A 17,415-nucleotide genomic window follows, 5' to 3' on the forward strand; every position below is an offset into this window, starting at 1 on the left:
ATTATGCAACACATTGGCAACAAAAAAATATGTTACTGTGTAAATAATAACTGCATTGAAACATCGTCTTTTACGATGACGGTGTTTCGATACATCGTGTCATACCTTGTCAAGAACTTTATAAGCAACCTTTGATTAAATGATTATAAATATAGGAGCTCTGACCGTGATAAAGGATTTGGCTTTTATAGGTTGTATAACTTTTACACGTACCTTCTTCCATGCTTATCAAAAGTCATGCCGATGAAAATTCCTCCAAGTCGATAGTTCGATGCCGTCGCTCTATCTCGATGGAAGGAATAAGAAGACTAAACGGGCTGTGTTATCGTCAAACATTTTCGTGATCCTGCTCTCCAACGCTGAAAGTTTGTCTAAAGGAAATTTTAGTACAACATAGTTTAACAATTTCCAACCAAATGAATAGTAAATCTTAGTATGACTATCGTGTATAATAATTTCTGGTAATTGTAAGAATCAGTAACGGTTTTCAATTTACAGCATTGCAAACATTTACACAATTCAAGGATAACCAATTCCATTTTATAGGTATTCTTTGAAGCTTTTAATTAATTGAACCTAATTCCACAAATTAAAAATTGAGAGGTTGATATGAATTTCTCAAAAAAATAACACGAATCGCGTTTGAGTAGCCAGAGCCTTAGCTCTTAAGGGGGGGCTTCGGTATTTTATTTTATTTATTCGCATTTACTTTTTATATTTTTTTATGAGTTCCTATCCTTTCAAGAGTATTGTGTAAAATTTTGAGATCAATCGAAACAAAACTGACAAAGATATTGATTTTTGAAAAACAGAGCTTCATACATTGTTCAAAGCATCTCGCAATTTTGAATCGCGTTTCCCAAAACCTAAGATTTCAAAGTCGGTGCCCATCGTAGCACAAAAACTACTGGACCGATCGATTTGAAATTTTGAACATAAAATCTATACACTATTTGCCAGGTAGCCCCGTTGAGTTTTTATAAAAATTGTTGATACTTTTTTTTATATAATTTTTTTAATTATGTAAAGCTCATTGTTTTAGGCAATATCGAAAAAATGCTTCACTTTTTCAACTTCAAAAATCTGTCAAAAATCGAAAAATGGGAAATTCTGTAAAAACTTGACGGGGCTACCTGGATAAACTTATAATCTATCAAAAGAATATTGATTTGTATATTTATGATGACCCGTCACGTGGCTACGATGGGCACCGCAAAAAGTACATTTTGGCAGACTGGCCTTTCTAGATTGCATGCGATGGACGCAGTTTAGATCAAATCTTCCTCAAAATGGAACCAAATATTCTTGAATAGTTGTAGTTTGATATGACATTATTTTGAAAACATAAAGTTGGATAGTTTCTTCATTAAAAATCGTCAAAAATGAGCCTTGTTTTAACCCGAAATAACCAAAGCCCCCCCTTAAAGCTCCCAAACTTGTTACAATCAGACCAAAATAGCGTATCAGCGTTGTCTACGGCTTAGTCTCTACAGTTTTGTCAGGTCGACCAGCACGAAACGCAAGCGAAAGCGATAAATCAAATTTATATTTGCCGTCGTCGTTGGTCTGAAGCATCATTTCACGGAGAGACCACGCCGGCGATCTACCGTCCCCCAAATGCTAGCCCAAACATGCTGCCTAGCTCGTCATGCGTGGCGCGGGAAGAGCATGAGTTTGGCGAAGAAGTGTCTCTGCTTCATCCGGAGTGTACGCCGTTCTAGCCACCGAGAAAGTCCCTCATTTCATCCTTCATTTGAGGGGCCTACCGGGTGCCCATTCGTTGAGTTGGTGATGCTTGCGTTAACGTTGCGATTCCGGTTTACGCTTGGTCGTCCTCCATCATCCAGCAAATGTGGCGCATTACGCTGCCCGGAATCGATCGAAAACCGACCAAAAGCGACACGCGCTAAGCCACCAAACGACGCTAGAGCGTGGCGTTCTCGGTGATGATGAAGCAAAGGGTTGTTGTCGTTGTTGTTGTTGCCATCATAATCGGGAAAAAATTGGAAAAACAAGGGGGGAAAATAGCAGCTCCCTAGTAGTAGTACCCAGTGCTGCTGGTACTGTGTGGCCGAACTTCGCGGCGAGAGATGATAGAAAACATGATCCGGAATCGTTCGTCCTCGACCTTGGCTGGCATCCCTTGCGCGCGCGTGTGTGTCCTTGCCCTTCCGTTCGTCCCTTCGCCGACCCCAGCCGACTGCTCACCGTTGTTCATGCGTACGAGGGATCTCTCACTCCAGTCTAGCCGTCTAGTGATGCCGGAGGCGAGGTTGAGGGTGAGCGTCCTGACGCCGCGCATACTCTCGTTGCTAGTATTCTCGGCTCCTGCTCCGGCTGCTTCTCCTACAGTCATCAAAAGTGATTGTAGCGTAACGTAGGTTAGGTTACGGACTCACCCCGAACCCGTGTACTCTCGGAGGAGGAGCTCGGAGAAGGGATCCCGGAGAAGTCTGATGGAGATGGTTTTGATGCTGGTGGGGGGGGATTTAGCGTTTGTTTCGTGAAATATAAGGGGGAAATCGGCATCGCAGCCGAAGCAGAAGACATTTCCCATTCTCTCACGCCCGTCCGCTGTGGCGTCCTTACTGCAGATGCTGTAATGTGCTGCGCATGTGTGTATATGTGTGTGTGGTCGAGGATACGACCATCGTCCTGTGCATTGGTTTTGGGGTAGGGTGAATGCCATTTCGTTCGAGATCTCGTTTACTCGCACTCTGCCTGGTTTATGTCAAACGTAATAAACTTCATGCTTTCAGTAACGAACATGAGGGGCACTATGGTTACGATATTTAAATATGATAATTACGACTCGCCCCAAACATGGTATAATGACACCAAAAAAAAAATCATTCAGAACGTGGCAAATGTTTCAGAAAACAAATGTATTTTGAAATTATCAAAAAACATACATCTTTGCTTTCCCAAAAAGGGGCATAATATGAAAGCCTTTGAATCGTTTTATCAAAATGGCTTTCCGTTGCCAAATGCTGACGCTTGTAGAGTGTGCAGGCTTCGGTTTGGCCTGCGTCTGTCCCTATGGGGTTTCGAAATACAATCAAGCCAAAATAAAGGGGGAAATTATGTGGCGGCGAACACAGTGCGGAAACAGGAATCGTGCTCGTTGCTGTAGCTAGGAGTATTTGGTATAAAATGCTGACCCAGGATATTGCAGGTTGCGTCGAACTTTTGACCAGCTTTTTGAATCAAGTATACCTTTCTTTGAAATTAGTAACATAGCACTTAGATAAATCGCCATTGTTGGTTACATTAGCATCGCGCAACAAGCTATTCAATGTACTGGCACTTTCTCTTTATGTTTCAATCTCAAAGAAATCGATCACACCGTATCACTGTTTGATGAAATGAAGGAACGATTTTCGGCATCAAAATTCCGAAGATAGTAGCTCAGACAGTCAACTCACGTTACACAAGGTTTATTACCTTCGCTCCTCGCCATTGTGTGTCAGGAAAAGCGACATACATTTCCGGATCGGAAGTGCGTATCATTCTGCTCGGACTGTAGGGAATCTGTTGTGGGGATCTTTGAAGTGGATATCATCCAGGAAATCTTTATTGCAATTACGGAAAAGCCGCCCTCTTCGTATCGCTGTTATCTTAATTGATTATTCCAGTGACCTTTCGTGCGGCAGAAAAAAGGCAAACTCAAACAACAAGAGTGGAGGCCCCAAAGGACTTTTTCGTGCCTTTGCAACACGATTGGCAGTGGCTGGTGGTAGTATCCCCCCCGGGGAAGCTGGACAGTGTGCAAACATTAACACGTTCTGACGGGCAACGAGCAAGAAGTCAATCTGCAAGGAAAACAAATGTAGAAGGGACCCTTATGCTAATGTTAACCAATTCTTGGAGGAAGCTAAAATGAGAAGTTTCGAAGCATAAAAAAGGATCAAACGTACACTGGACAGCTGGTGTAACATGGAATAGCGGATGGATGGAATGGTATGTACCTACCATTCAGCCATTTTGGCCCGAGAAAATGCTTTTTTTAAAACATTGAAATCAAAAAGGGGTAAATACGCACACAGTAAACAGTCTACCAAAAAGTACAGAGGAGCCTTCCAAAATACGCTGGCGCACCACCATCACACCCTGGACAACATTATTATGCGTATGTGTGTGGTACCTTTTTTTTTTTTTGGTGGGTTCAGAGGTAAGGTAAACTTTAAATGTTCAACTTCCACACAGTGTCTCTCTCTCTCTCTCTCTATCTCTTTCTCTCAACAACAACATTCTTCTGATGGTAAAGAAGCCATCTTCTGGTTGTTCGCCGCAGTGGAGGTAGTGTCGCTGGTGCTAAGAGAGAGGTAGCTGGCTGGCCATGCTGCTACTGCTGATGGTAGACCATTTTTATGCTTTTACCTACCCTAACACGGCATTGGCCGGACACTGCCGAAAGGCTTAACACCACGAGCCAACACACTAACCATCAGCGACGACACGGTGACGACCCCCTTGTATATGAGTGTGTGTGTGTTTGTGTGGCTCTCATTAACTGAAACGTTTTGGTTAATTTAAAGTAATGAAATTCAAACTCCAAACCCCCCCGGCATTAAACGCACACACCACACTGTTGGCCGAGTTGACCAACCCATTGTGGACACACGGGATGTGCCGTTGAATGTGGTCTTGTGGCCAGCGAAAAGGTAAAATAAAATAAAACATCATCCCAGCACGGAAAAAAGCAAACACATTTCGCTGCTTCTCCACCATCAACCTCTCTGCTCTCGTCTTCTTGCGCGTGCCTGTGGTTGTGGCAGGAGCGCAAGTCTGGTATTTTTCAAATAAATCTTTCTTTGCATGATGATGATGGTGTGTTGGGGTACAGGCAGGCAGGCAGGCAGGTGGGGCACGATGTTGACTAACGTTTCCCCGGGTGACGCTGGTGGTGCCGGGGTGGTCACTTGGGAAACAAATTTTGCCAAAAAGCCGATTGCCGCCGGTGGAAGTCTTTTCCCTGGGCGGTCACCATCATCGCACGATTTTTGGGAAGAAAATGCTAGCCGTTCGCAACCTCTTCCTATCAATCAGCTCCAGCAGCAACAGTATGATGAACAAGCACCGGGTGTGCTGGTTTGTACTCTACTCTTTCGGTAGAACTTGTGCTAGAGTTAGGTGTAGCCACAAACTTCGATTCATTTCTTTACCTTTTTATCCGGAAAAACCGCCAGAAACGCAAACAATTCAATATTTAACAAACGTTGGCTACTGCGGCGCGGGTAGTGCAGGGACTGGGGGGCTTGTGTGTAATCCCGTTGCTCATCCTTACCGCTCTCAACAAACGACAAACGGGGTTCGTCGGGGAGACAAACGGGGTTCGTCGGATTCAGTTTGATTAGTATTGGAGCAACCATGGAGAATGAGCTCAACAAGAAATGACCATCCAATGAACTGAAGCTACTTGACTGCATCTTTGCTGGAGTTTGGCATTGGGCAAACCCTGCTCGTCCCTTTTGAGGCACCTTCCTGTTTCTCTGGACAACCCTTTTCGGACAGAGCCTGGCCAAATTTGTAGCAAAGCGTCGTGCTCGTGCTTAGATGTGTGCGAGTTTTTGGGGGGTTTTTTGCTGAGCAAACATTGTGCAGGAAAGTTGTTGGATCTCGTCTTCTCTATCTTAAAACATAGGAGTGAGCCACAACCGATTCTGCTGACACGATACTTCATGTCGTTTGCATCTTGTCCAAACTTGTCGGCACTATCGATTCTGTAGCCAACTTTACAACAAAAGATCTTGTGCCCCTTCAACACGGAAATTGAGGTTTCCGGTACTATAGGGGGAGAGTGTCGACAGTTCACAGAATTGTCGAGTTGGATTCTTTGTTTTGAATGTTTTACATGTTTATACAACAACGCACCTCCTAATTGGCCACGGATCTAATGCACGTATTAAAGGAACAATATCTCCGGTTCAATATATCGGAATGTATTTTTCCAAGCTTTTTACGTGATCATCGCGCGCGTGAGGTATGTGGCGTACGCTTTTTTTAGTGCCGCTATTATGCTCCCTCTCTTCCCGGGGGCAGCGTAATAGTGTTTGTATGTTGTAGCGTGTTGTGTGGCATATGATGAGATGGTGTGGGGGGGCACACGAGATTCGGTGAGAAAGTCGTGAAAAGATAGCAGCGAACACAAGGGGCTGTGACGATGGAGCGGAAATAGTCGCTAACCCTTTTATGTGGCAAACCAACGGTATGGTTTTTGTAAACCAAACCAGGGATCCCGTTTTATGGGCTACAATGTTTTGTCATCAATTTTATATCAATTCCATTTGTTCCAACGAATCATTGTTGTTTGCATAAAAAGTCATCCTCTCAAGGATCATACGATCGCCGACATTCCGATGGCAAACATTTATGCCTTTCCTGTTGCTAGTTGGTAGAAAGCACCAGGCGGCAACATAGATTTTTACATGCGCGACGCCATTCCGCCAACGCGCTCTCGCTCAGCATAAAACAGCTGTTATTAGTATTGGTGCGATCGCTGGTGCGCAGTGCGTTTTGAGAGAGAGAAAGAACGAACTGAGAGCGAACGATAACCCGCTCGCTCGAGCTGTCGATTGAAGGAAAAATTCGGAAAAGATGATTGAGAACGCAGTGGAAACCGCTGAGCCAGCTTGGAAAAGCGCCAGATCGACGGATCTCGAGCGAATCATGCATGATGCTGAGGAAGCAAGGCAAAATGTCGGACACATGTTGAGAACCGCTGAGCGCCCAGGGCACCGCTCAGGAAACGGAAAAGTACTCTTTGATGGATGGAGTTCAGACAGAGAATGTCGGTAATATTGTTCTAGATGGTGTTTCTGGCTGTTTGTTGTCAGCACAAACCATTAAAGCAAATAGAAATCCAAAGCATTTGACGATGGAAAAGGAAATTCTGGGCCAAAACATAGCCGATTTTTGCAATTATTTATGACACCAAGGCACAAAGAGCGAGCGAAACCCTCCGAGAAAAAGCTACGCGGCCGCTGTTCGGTGGTGTGCGTGAAATGTTGTCGCTGCTCGCTCAACGCAGAGAGCAGAGAGTGAAAAACAACTTCAGCTGACACTTTTTTTTGAGTCGTTTAACTCGATTATCTCGCTTAACGCATAAAAGCGATTCGCGTATCAGTTCCTTTGATCTCCTGCTGCCTGCCAGTACATATTCCTGATCGGTGTCCACTTCTTGGAAGTGCGTGCGTGCGCATCTCGTAAGCTCGATTTCTGGGCGCAGCAGGAGTGTGGTGTGTGTGAGCGATCGGGCGCCGCGTACGCGAGAGAGGATGGCAACCCGTTGCCGGGCGATGGTGGTCGGGATAGAAGGGCTGGTTGACTTCTCAGTTCTCTCTCAGCGCTCAACTTGCTTGTGCGTGCGTTTGTTTCGCGATTTATGTTTTTATCTCGATCCCCGTTGCTCAGCGCGGCGCGGTATGTTGTTTCCCTCCGCCTTTTCCTGTGTGTGCGTTGAGCTGGTTTTGTGCGTGAAGGTAGTGCGTGCCGTGCGTGCGTGAGCACGAATTTCGTGCCACGAATAAGAGAGAAAGAGAGAGGGGGAGCGACAGTGCGTGCACCACCACACGGCGGCAGGCGCACGACATTTTCGTGTGTTTGTTTTCCAAGAAGACAATCGCGATCGCGATTAATTATGCTGCTGCTCCGGCGATTGTTGCCGTTGTTTGCTTGTGTTGTGGCCTGTGTGCGAAAGAATGTGGGAAAGAATCTGCTGTGCTGCGCCAGCACTCGTCGTAGATGTTGGTTACGTTATCCTGGCGAGCCTTCATTTTGACAGCCTCCGCTCCGGCCGTAAGCTCTCTGCGTGTTTGCGTGTGTGTCGTGCACTTTCTGGCTCGAGAGTTTAATCGACTTTATGGAGGTTGGCGAGCCAGGAATGCACATGAAATGTTGATAATTGTTGCACGGAATTTTTGGTACGAAATCCGAGGCCTCTCCTACGACGGGGTACGACGTGCATGAGTGCCCGCGCGCGTGTGCATGTATGTGTGTGCGCTTAGCGGACGCAGTGTGCAGTTGGAGTGTGCGTGCCATGGGGAGCTTATTCGCAAAAAAAGAGAAAAATTGTCACTTTTCTGCTTGCTACGATCGGCGACCAGGCGCTCCACCATTTCCACGAATCGCCCATGGCACACTGCCACTAGCAAGGATGTATTTTTCTGTTCAGGAAAAAAGGATGCGGCGAAAACGGTTCTTCTTCGAGATCGGAGTTGAATGCAGTTGGTAGCGATTGTGCATCTCGCCGATGCCTGGGGTGCATCCGGCTGCAATTTTGAGGCTCTCTCTTCCCAGAGCGAGAGAGCCAGTGTGTGAAAGTGTGTAAAGCAGTGGAAAAGCGTGAATGTATTTGCCACAAAACTGATCTCCTTCTGCACACTGTGGTGCACGGTGCATTTGGGGTGCATTTTGGGCTCGCAGGGGAAAGAGAGAGAAAGACGGATGGGGGAAAATGCATTGAGTGCCAACTTTTCCATCCCTTACCATATCGCAACCATCTTTGTTTTGGCAAGCATTAATGCGAGTGGAAAATCCCCCTGGTTTTCCCCGTGGTGCTCGCTCTGAATGAAATAATGAAAAGAATTTTATGCAAATTTTCAAACTCTTCAATGCTGTCGCGTGTTTGTTTGCCTGTGTCTGTGGCTGTGTGTTTGTGTCGATTTACAAGCTCATTCAGTCACGGACTGTTAGATGCCGGAGCGTAAAAGTTCTAATTATCATTCAAAGTAACGGTGTTTCTATGTTCGACACCAAAATTGACCGTAGGCAATCTGTTCCCTATGTGGGCACAATGCGGGTCAATGTTTTCTTTTGATTATATGCATATTGTTTCCGATTTTTCCCTCGTTTTCCTGTAACTAATATGGAATTTTCCGATTTTTCTTTTTCCTCAGATTTTCCTTTACGCAAGGTCGTAACCCTTCAGATAGACGCTTTGTCATTTTGAGCGGGTTTAAACACCATTAGTGCCACCGCGCGGTATAGGAACCGTTCTAAAAGGAAGCAGTCGACGAGTACAGCACATCCACGGTGGCTGCTGACCGTTCAATCGCCCCGTTCTCTTCGTGCCTAAGATGGCAACGAGAGAAAAAAAGGCTAGATCATTAACATCAGATTCACCTACACCATTCCTACTGGGCAGCACAAGCAGTGGCAGCAACAGTAACCTTACCGCAACGACATCTACCTCCACCATTTCCCCGAGCTCCGCAGGAAACGGCACAACGGGCAACACATTAATCCTCGCGGAGACCGCTGCTGGTAGTACCGCCGCCAGTGGAGGCAATAACAACAGTGGCGCCAGTGGTAGCGCATCTGCTCCAACCACGCCAACATCGAGCCGCAAAGGAACCATCACTAGCGTTCACGGTGGCAGTAACAGCAGCATTGCGAGTGCTGGTACCACAACTAGCGGTAGTAACACATCATCCAACACACGGGCATCTTTGAGCCGGCACAAATCGAAACAGCAGCTGCTATCATCAAACACCGGTGACGAGACTGGTGTGACGGGAGAGGAGCCGTTAGTAACGGGCGAAAGTTCGTCGCTCGTCACTGCAAGTCCCTTATCCTCTACGCGCACGACGAGGGGTGGTGCGTCTCGAGAGCTGGAAACGTCTCCAGTATCGGCCACTGCCGTAGGATCAACTTCTACCAGCAATACCTCGTCCAGTAACAGCGATGTTAGCGCCAACTGCACCAGCAAGGATCGCGATGATATGATGCCATCGCCATCGTGGTCATCATCATCGTCTAAGGATCGCACCAAATCACCGGCAGTTGGAGCACGGCGGGCAGCGGCCGCCACTAAAGTTGCCACAACTAGCAGTACTACTACCTCCTCATCCTCTACTTCGGTGGTGGTGACCTCCACTATCTCGACACGAGCCGATCGTCGGCATCAAGTTAAGGGAAGCCTGAAGCGAGCCGCGCTTCTCAAACGTAAAGCAGGAAGAAAGATCATCGGAAAGCCGGTGCTCGGGAAGAAGGGTGTCGTGCGGCGTAAATTGGCCGTCGCCGTGAAGACTACTAGAGCCGCATCCGCAGCAGCCGCTGCCGCAGAGATCGAGAAGGATAGCAAATCCGCCAAGGACCAAGAGATGATTGAACGTACGACACCGAGCCTGCGGAACGGGAAGCCTCGTACCTCGGACAGCCCGGTGCCGAAGCGGAGAGCCGCACAGAAATCACCGGACAATAGCTGGCCCACTAGCCCCTCGGTTAAAATCGAGCGTCGTCGATCGGTGTGCGTGTCCAAACTGGCTGAGCTAGATGAAGAATCAGAACGGCAGACCGATACGGACATGAAAACGAAATCTTTCGTACTTGACAAAATGTCTGAGGCTTTCAACGAACGGAAGGCTCCGGGAGGAGGCAGTATATCGCCCGCCATCAGCGAGCGTGGAAGTAGTGGCAGCACTTTGCGCCGAAGCACGCGCCAACGCAAGAGTACGGCCCGGGATAAGGAGGAATTTTTGTCACCGCGCCTCAAGGGAGCTGGTAGCTGCAGTGCGATGGACATCAAGATGGAGCTAGTCGATCAGTGTGATGCCGGAGAGGAGGAGATCGCTGTAGCGATCGAACCAGATTCGATCTCAACATCAGTAGCAACAACTGCAGCAGCGGCCCCGCTTACGATCGACACCACTGTAGTGATCGATGACGACTCGATAAAGGATGGTCCGCGTAGTGACGGCACTGTCAGTATTGCCAGTACCAGTGGCACTGGTGATGTGGCAGTGGTGGTGTTGACCGAGGCGGCAGCTTCGACGGGCGAGCTGGTCGTCGAGAAGGATAATTCCTCTTCGCTCAGCCCAGAGCTGGTTAGTGAAGGGGTATCGGAGCTGAGCGTGAAGGAATGCTACGGGGAACCGGCCTTTCTCGAGAACAATCTCGGCATCGAGAAGGATCCGAAGTTGGGCGAAATCGTGCAGGAACGGTTCCGGTGCGACAAGGTTAGTGGGGAGGATGTTGATGCGAATGCTAGTGCTGTTGTTGCTTGTGAAGAACTCGTAAAGGTGAAAGAGGAGGCAAAGGAGGAGCAAGAGGAGAAGGACCAAGTGCCAAGTGCTGCTACCAGTGGTGGTGGGGACAGTGGTGATGGTGATCGGGATGATGTTGCTGGTGTGGATGGTGATGGTAGTGTTGATGATAAGCAGCAAGCCACTGCTGTCAATGATAAAGCAATTGAGTCCAAAAATGAAAAAGTAACAGACGAGGACCAGGACGTTGTATTGGTAGTTAAAAAGGAGTTAGAACCAGAGAAGGAGATTGAGTTGAACGATGTAGTGGAGGTGCAAGAAGACACTTCGCAATATGATGAACCAATGATCGTCGATCAGCCAGTTGTGTGTGAAAAAGAGGACCAAAGCGACAAACCAGAGAAGTCTGAATGCTCTGTTCCATTGGTGGAAGAGCAAAAGCAACCAATCGATGAGGAAATGCCTGAAGTAATAACCATTGAGGATAAGGAAACCGAACTGAATGGTGCAGCGGGCGAAACACAGGTTACAGTTACAAATGATGAAGCAAGTCAAGTTGAGAAGCAATCAACCGCTGTATCGGTGATTCCATCGTTAGAATTGCAAACCGATGTAGTCGTCATCGATGATGCAGAGGAGGAAGAAGGGAAACTAACAGGCAAGAAATTGTCGCAAACACAGGTTGATTACAAAGAGACTACCTCCGATGGAGACAAGCCATCTGATTCCTTGCCAAATGTCGTGGACATCGGTTCAAACAAAAGTGGCGACAAACGTGCTTCCGTTTCACCGAGTACGATCGAGGGTGCAAAGATAAATGGCGAAAGCGGTGAGAGTGATGCTACGGATAGTGACAAACAGTTGAGCAACCAGCAGCTCCAAGTGGGAGCACAAAAGCAAGCAACATCACCAAAGCAAAGTTCCCCAGCAGGAACGAACTTGGGTGGTAGCCGTGCGACCACACCAAAACCCAGCAAAACATCCTCATCGTCATCTACGACTGGTAGCAGTAGCAAGGAATCGAAAACGAAAACTCGCACCACAAAGGAGAAAACGAAAGAGGACGAAAAGACACGTGAGGAAAAGCTGCGCCAGGAAAAGCTTCGCGTGGAAGAGAAGGTGCGTGAGGAGAAGCTGCGAGCCGAGCGATTGCTGCAGCAAGCGGCTGAACAACGATTGAAGGAAGGTTTGCAGAAAAATATGAAGGAGATGCCGAAGGGAGCGGTAGAGAATGGCATGGAGGAAGACGAACCGGCACCGCACGCAAGCAATCCGCCAAGTCCCAAGCAGTCCGATGAAACGGCCAAAAAGACTGAATCCACCACTGCCGCCGAAAGTGCCGTAAAGATGATCTCGATCGGTTCCCTCAGCTTACCCGCCATAACACTTCTCAAGAAGAACAATGGAGTCGCTTCCACAGCATCTGACGCTAGCAGTTCAGGTGACTCTTCGGCTGCAACCGCGGCCGAGGTCGAAGCAGTCTCGGCGAAATCGAATCGATCCCGATCGTCATCCCGGTCGTCTCCATCATATTTCGGCCGGACTTCAAAAGAAGAGAAACCGCCGAACAAGCAACAAGCAGAATCACCGGTACCGTTCGCTGCCGTAAGTGAAACTGTCGGCACCGCAAAGGCCCGTGAGACCAGTAGCAGCAGCAACAAGTTGGAGGCTTCGGCAACTCCATCGTTAAGCATAGTCAAAATTGAAAAGAACGAAGACGGTGATGACCAGCAGCAGGGTAAGGAAGAGCAGAAACTGAAAGACATTGTCCTGCCTGCAGTGCTGCTCGATGAATCCGATGATGCGGCGAAACTGAAGGAATCCCACCTGAAGCACCTCGGACTGTTGACACTTCAGGCCGCGTCCGAGGAGAAGCAACGTCTTGCGGACCTAAAACCGGCAACTCCTCTGAACGCGGGTGATATGCTGCGAGACGATGCTGCCGCTGGTGGTGCCAGTGGGAGCGGTGAAGGTTGGCTAGCGGATCCTATCAGCAAGTCGACCGGTGGCGCCGCTACGGGCAGCAACAGTAGTACCGCCGGTGGTCGTGGTGGCAATAAATCAACGCGCAGCTCCAAGGATGAGTATACCGTTTCAATGAAAACGGTACAACAGAAGGGTGGCTCGGGTAGCGGGCGTGGGAGTGAGAAACGCAAACAGCAGCGGATGCCACTGAAGATGACGTTCCAGAAGGGCAAGGGTAAGGGCAATGGACGTGACTCGTCCTCTAATGGGTCGACAGGGGTGTCAAGCAATGGAGGCGGCGTCAGCGGTAGTGGCCCTGGATCTGCTGCTAGCGGTTATGCCACAGACAGTGGCACCAACAACGGTGGTGACTACTACACGATCCACAGTAACGAGGTGAGCAAAAAGGATCGTAGGTGGGTCCAGTGGTGGGCTGGATGACAGTTTGGAAGATGGGCAGTTAGTAGATGGCGAACGCGAACGATAGAAAAGCGATTGTTACCACACGGTCAAAAAAAAAACGGTCAAGAATTAGTTGGACAGTGTCCTAATGATAGTGCTCGATTTGATAGTTGCAGCATGACAACGGTACTGGCTCTTCTACGCGAAACCGAACCGATTGGAACTTACTCCTAGTTTCTCCTCCTTCACCAGATTGGCAATGACTCCTTTCTCGTATTCATGTGAAAAGAAAGGACATCGTCACTGCTTTGGCTTTTGAAGGCTACTATTCATGATCATTTGCATTAACCCATGAGACCATTCTATGAGAGAAAGGAGACCATCTTAACTAATGCTTTCTTGCCGTTCCGTGCGCTACCATAAACTTTCGCCGCTATTTTACCTGTTGCGTTGCGTGTCCGTATCGTATCGGGAATATCCGATTGATTTTCCTTATTCCCTTTTATACCGGTTCTTTCACAGGCTGATCATCATTCGTCCAATTCCTCTGACGGACATGGACACCGGGAGAGCGGTGGTGCTGGTGGCAGGAAAACACATAGTCGATCTCACACCACAGGTAAGTTTGCCAACAGTAAAGAGAATTAGCCCTTAGAGATTGAGAAAAGTGGTGCCTCTAAACCAGAATTTTACTCAAATTATTTAATGATGTTGCCAAAACAAAAAAAAACAAATGTGCAAATTCGAATGGAACAGCTGTTGCATTGCTTTGCTTTGCATTTTTGCTGCAGCAATCGAATCGAAATTCTGAACCATACACTATCTAATGATAACTTCTTCTTCATCAATTCTATGTGGCAACCGGGGATATGTCAGGTTGTACTAACCTCCACACAATGCGCAACATGTAATGAACACATCTGTGGGCGGTTCATGGAAGCTGTCACTACACGTCCAACTCTGACCTAAACAATGTTTTCGGAAGATGTGACAGACAAAAAAAATCATCACATCCATACCTACCATGCAGTTCTATTGCAATCGGTGATCGAATGGTGGAACGCCTTTATTGTCGGGGTGTGTTATTACAATTGTAATATGTTTACACTGTTCGGCAGCAGGTGCTGTTGCTGGATAAAAGCAAACGATCTGCCTTAACCAGATCTGTGCCTGTAGCTGACCGTTAAATCGTGTCGACTACAATCACAATGTTGCAGGACAGAGGATGGATTTGCCCCTTCCGGTTTGCGAGTTGCTGTGGAAATGTTTAGATAGGATAAAGTCCCACTCTCCAATCCTTATTCCGTCCATTCGTTAGACAACGACACGGTGTCACAGTGTTCCAGGGCTTGTCGTCTAGTTTATGCTGACAATATTACGCTGACGTCGTTATTTGGTACCGTAGGAACTGGGCTTTATGGTAGGATTGTCGGTTTTTGCTCGAATGCAACAAAAGAAAGACAATTCTAAACCTCCATTATTTGCGTTCTTTTAGTATGCTTCTCACTTTTTCAAAGGCGCTCAACAATTTCGCCGGACATCCGGTGTGATTATAATTTGTAGAGCAGGAGACGTATAGTGCCTAGAGCTCTTTTTAATATAGAACGGGATTATAGTCCTTAACCAAATGCTGGTTATGTGTGAGTAGGTCTGAATTAAACCCAATAAACCACCTAACATGTATGTAGAACAGTTTAGTAAGCTGGATGAAGGAAATTAGGCGAAGATATTAGGCAACTTGATTCATGGATACTGATGGAGACGCATGGTGTGCCACCTTTCGATTCATAACTTCTCGAATGCTCTCTCGAATGCATTTAATATATTCTATCCAGAATTTTCAAACTAATGCGTCGTACTTCGTTAGTAAATCTACATAATTAAAAACTTTACTGCAGCAAGCCAACATAGGCATGGTATGGTGCATTTATGAAACATCCCTTCGTTCCGGTTTGTCCTTTTAGAATGCTCATAAAATCCATGCTTCACGAGATTTTATTGAACATTTCAACTCAATCTACCAACCTCTACGTTGTCTACTCATTTTTTGGAAAACGCGAAGCTACACGGGTAAATAGAGAGATTTAAATGTTGTCAGCGATTGTCATCGCAGCATCATCTTCCAACGCTTCCTCTTCCAGTGGTGATGATAATAATTAAAATTGTTGTCATAAAACCCACTCTCTCTCTCTCTTCCCGCATCGGGCTAAGAATGTTGTAATGTAATTAAAACATCGCTTAACGGCTGAAGATTGAAATTATGCGGAGTCTCGCTCAATGGATGCCGCGATTCTTCCGCCTCTTCCAAGGGTCTACTATAACGACGAGATTGGAATGGGTTCCTGTCGACAGCCTCCTTTTGTTCCTTTTTTGTTTTAATTTCTATTTGTCATCTTCTACTCAGTGTCCCAATCGGATTTGAGAAGAAGGGTGTCCTCATCGACGCCGTATGATGATGATTATTGACATGATAGGGTCCGGCGGATGGGAGGCCGAAAGCGAAACCAACAAGATGGCAATGATGGTTTTCTCTTTTGTAACAACAATCCGCTTCATTAGCATCAGTGGCCATGGTAAGGCGATGGAGAAGTGTAGTCTCGCTGAGTGTTTTTTTAAGCAGGCAAAAGAAGATTGAAACTCGGCGTGGACTTGGTAGCCAAGATGGACTTGGTGTTGGTACAAGGAGAACAATGGACACCGCCGTTTACTTGATCGAATTTGATGATGATAGCCGAACCAGCAGAACAAGGCGCTCTTTCGGTAAACCGTTGCTATCCTATTATGATATTGAAATTATGGAATATTGAAATGCTGACCTTCGTTTTCATTTCTCTGATCACGCTCGTACCATTTCTCATCCTCGATTGATAAAGCTATTAGTGGGTCAAAATGAAGCACACAATCTCGCAGGTTAGCCATCATATGGAGCTGGGTTTCTGTGTTTGTTGGATGAAAAAACGAAAAGAAATCCCATTGATGGTGGTCATCTTTACGAAGCAAAAGGCAGGAGGGGACCCCACACCCGGTGGGCGTTTGGGATGAAGTTAATTTTTGACGCAGAACTGGAGTGAATTCTAATGAGGGTAACGGCGGTTCGTCCGCTGGTTGCTAGTGCCGAGAGCCGCTCGGGGGTATAAAGTAAATGTTGACGGAAAGAAAATTCATCCGAGGGTAAGATGCACGGCAGGTCTGGTCTGGTCTGGTCTTGTCTGGTGATCCTGTACCGGAAGGTGCGTACTCCAATGGTCGCTGCTACCCGTCCTGCCTGCTCTGATGGTAAACAGAGTTGATGATTTGTTGATTATTCCGTTACGCTGATGACACCTTCTTCACACTCACCGTGCAATGGTGGCAGAGGCTGAAGTAGGCTTTGGCCAACAGGAAAGGTAACGTTGAAAATGGTCGAATGACTTTAAGGGAAATTACTACAACCACTTGTTAAAAAGAGGTGAAAAAAGGTTTCTAGCCTCCATTCCAACCCTAGCGGAGCAAGGCTTCGAATCAATATTACGGTTATGAGGCAAACTGCTTATTAAATTATAATTGTTTTAAATTGTTTGCTAATTGCATCGCTCACCTGTTACCGCGTTGCGGTGTTTTCCCTCTTCTAGATGGTGTGAACCTAGCGGAAACGATCGGCGAGCCGCCTTCCACGAAGGAGATACAGAAGGCGCTGGTCATACCGGAGAAAGCTTCCTCGTTCAAGGTTCACCCAGATCGATTGTGTCAGGATCAGTGCTTCTACTGTGGTGGCAAATTCGGACTGTACGACACACCGTGCCACATTGCTGCCATCAAGTCCGCCGACCGACAGCAGAAAATTTTGCTAGGTAAGTGATGCCTCCGTTGGTTAACAAACACTTTATAAACTTTTCAAAATACTTCGCGATATGTAACACTAGAAACATTAGAGCGCGAACTGATTTCGGCGGTTGTTCAATTTCTTGTCTATGTCTACTTGGTTGGTATTGTAGAATATTTGTAGTGAGGTTGCTATGTTCGTACCGTTTCAATATGCTTTTGCGATAGGCAGTTCGTATATTTGAACGGTAAAAACATAGTA

General features: G+C 46.9%; 1 protein-coding gene across 4 annotated transcripts in view; it reads left to right on the top strand.

The window, feature by feature from the left end:
- LOC125951084 (serine-rich adhesin for platelets) overlaps positions 1 to 17,415 on the top strand; it is a 33,337-nt gene that overhangs the window by 10,815 nt on the left and 5,107 nt on the right. The window contains exons 1-4 of one of the 4 annotated variants that reach the window (XM_049679623.1): positions 7,346 to 7,422; positions 8,898 to 13,346; positions 13,875 to 13,971; positions 16,964 to 17,182. In XM_049679623.1, coding sequence (XP_049535580.1) covers positions 9,078 to 13,346; positions 13,875 to 13,971; positions 16,964 to 17,182 — 4,585 coding nt within the window. In that variant the 5' untranslated portion in view covers positions 7,346 to 7,422; positions 8,898 to 9,077. Of the gene's footprint in view, positions 1 to 7,345; positions 7,482 to 7,510; positions 7,798 to 8,897; positions 13,347 to 13,874; positions 13,972 to 16,963; positions 17,183 to 17,415 lie in introns of those variants that run through there. The other 3 variants (XM_049679625.1, XM_049679624.1, XM_049679622.1) reach the window with 3 other exon arrangements.

Source organism: Anopheles darlingi, chromosome 2 (genome assembly GCF_943734745.1).
Source record: "Anopheles darlingi chromosome 2, idAnoDarlMG_H_01, whole genome shotgun sequence".
NCBI lineage: Eukaryota > Metazoa > Arthropoda > Insecta > Diptera > Culicidae > Anopheles > Anopheles darlingi.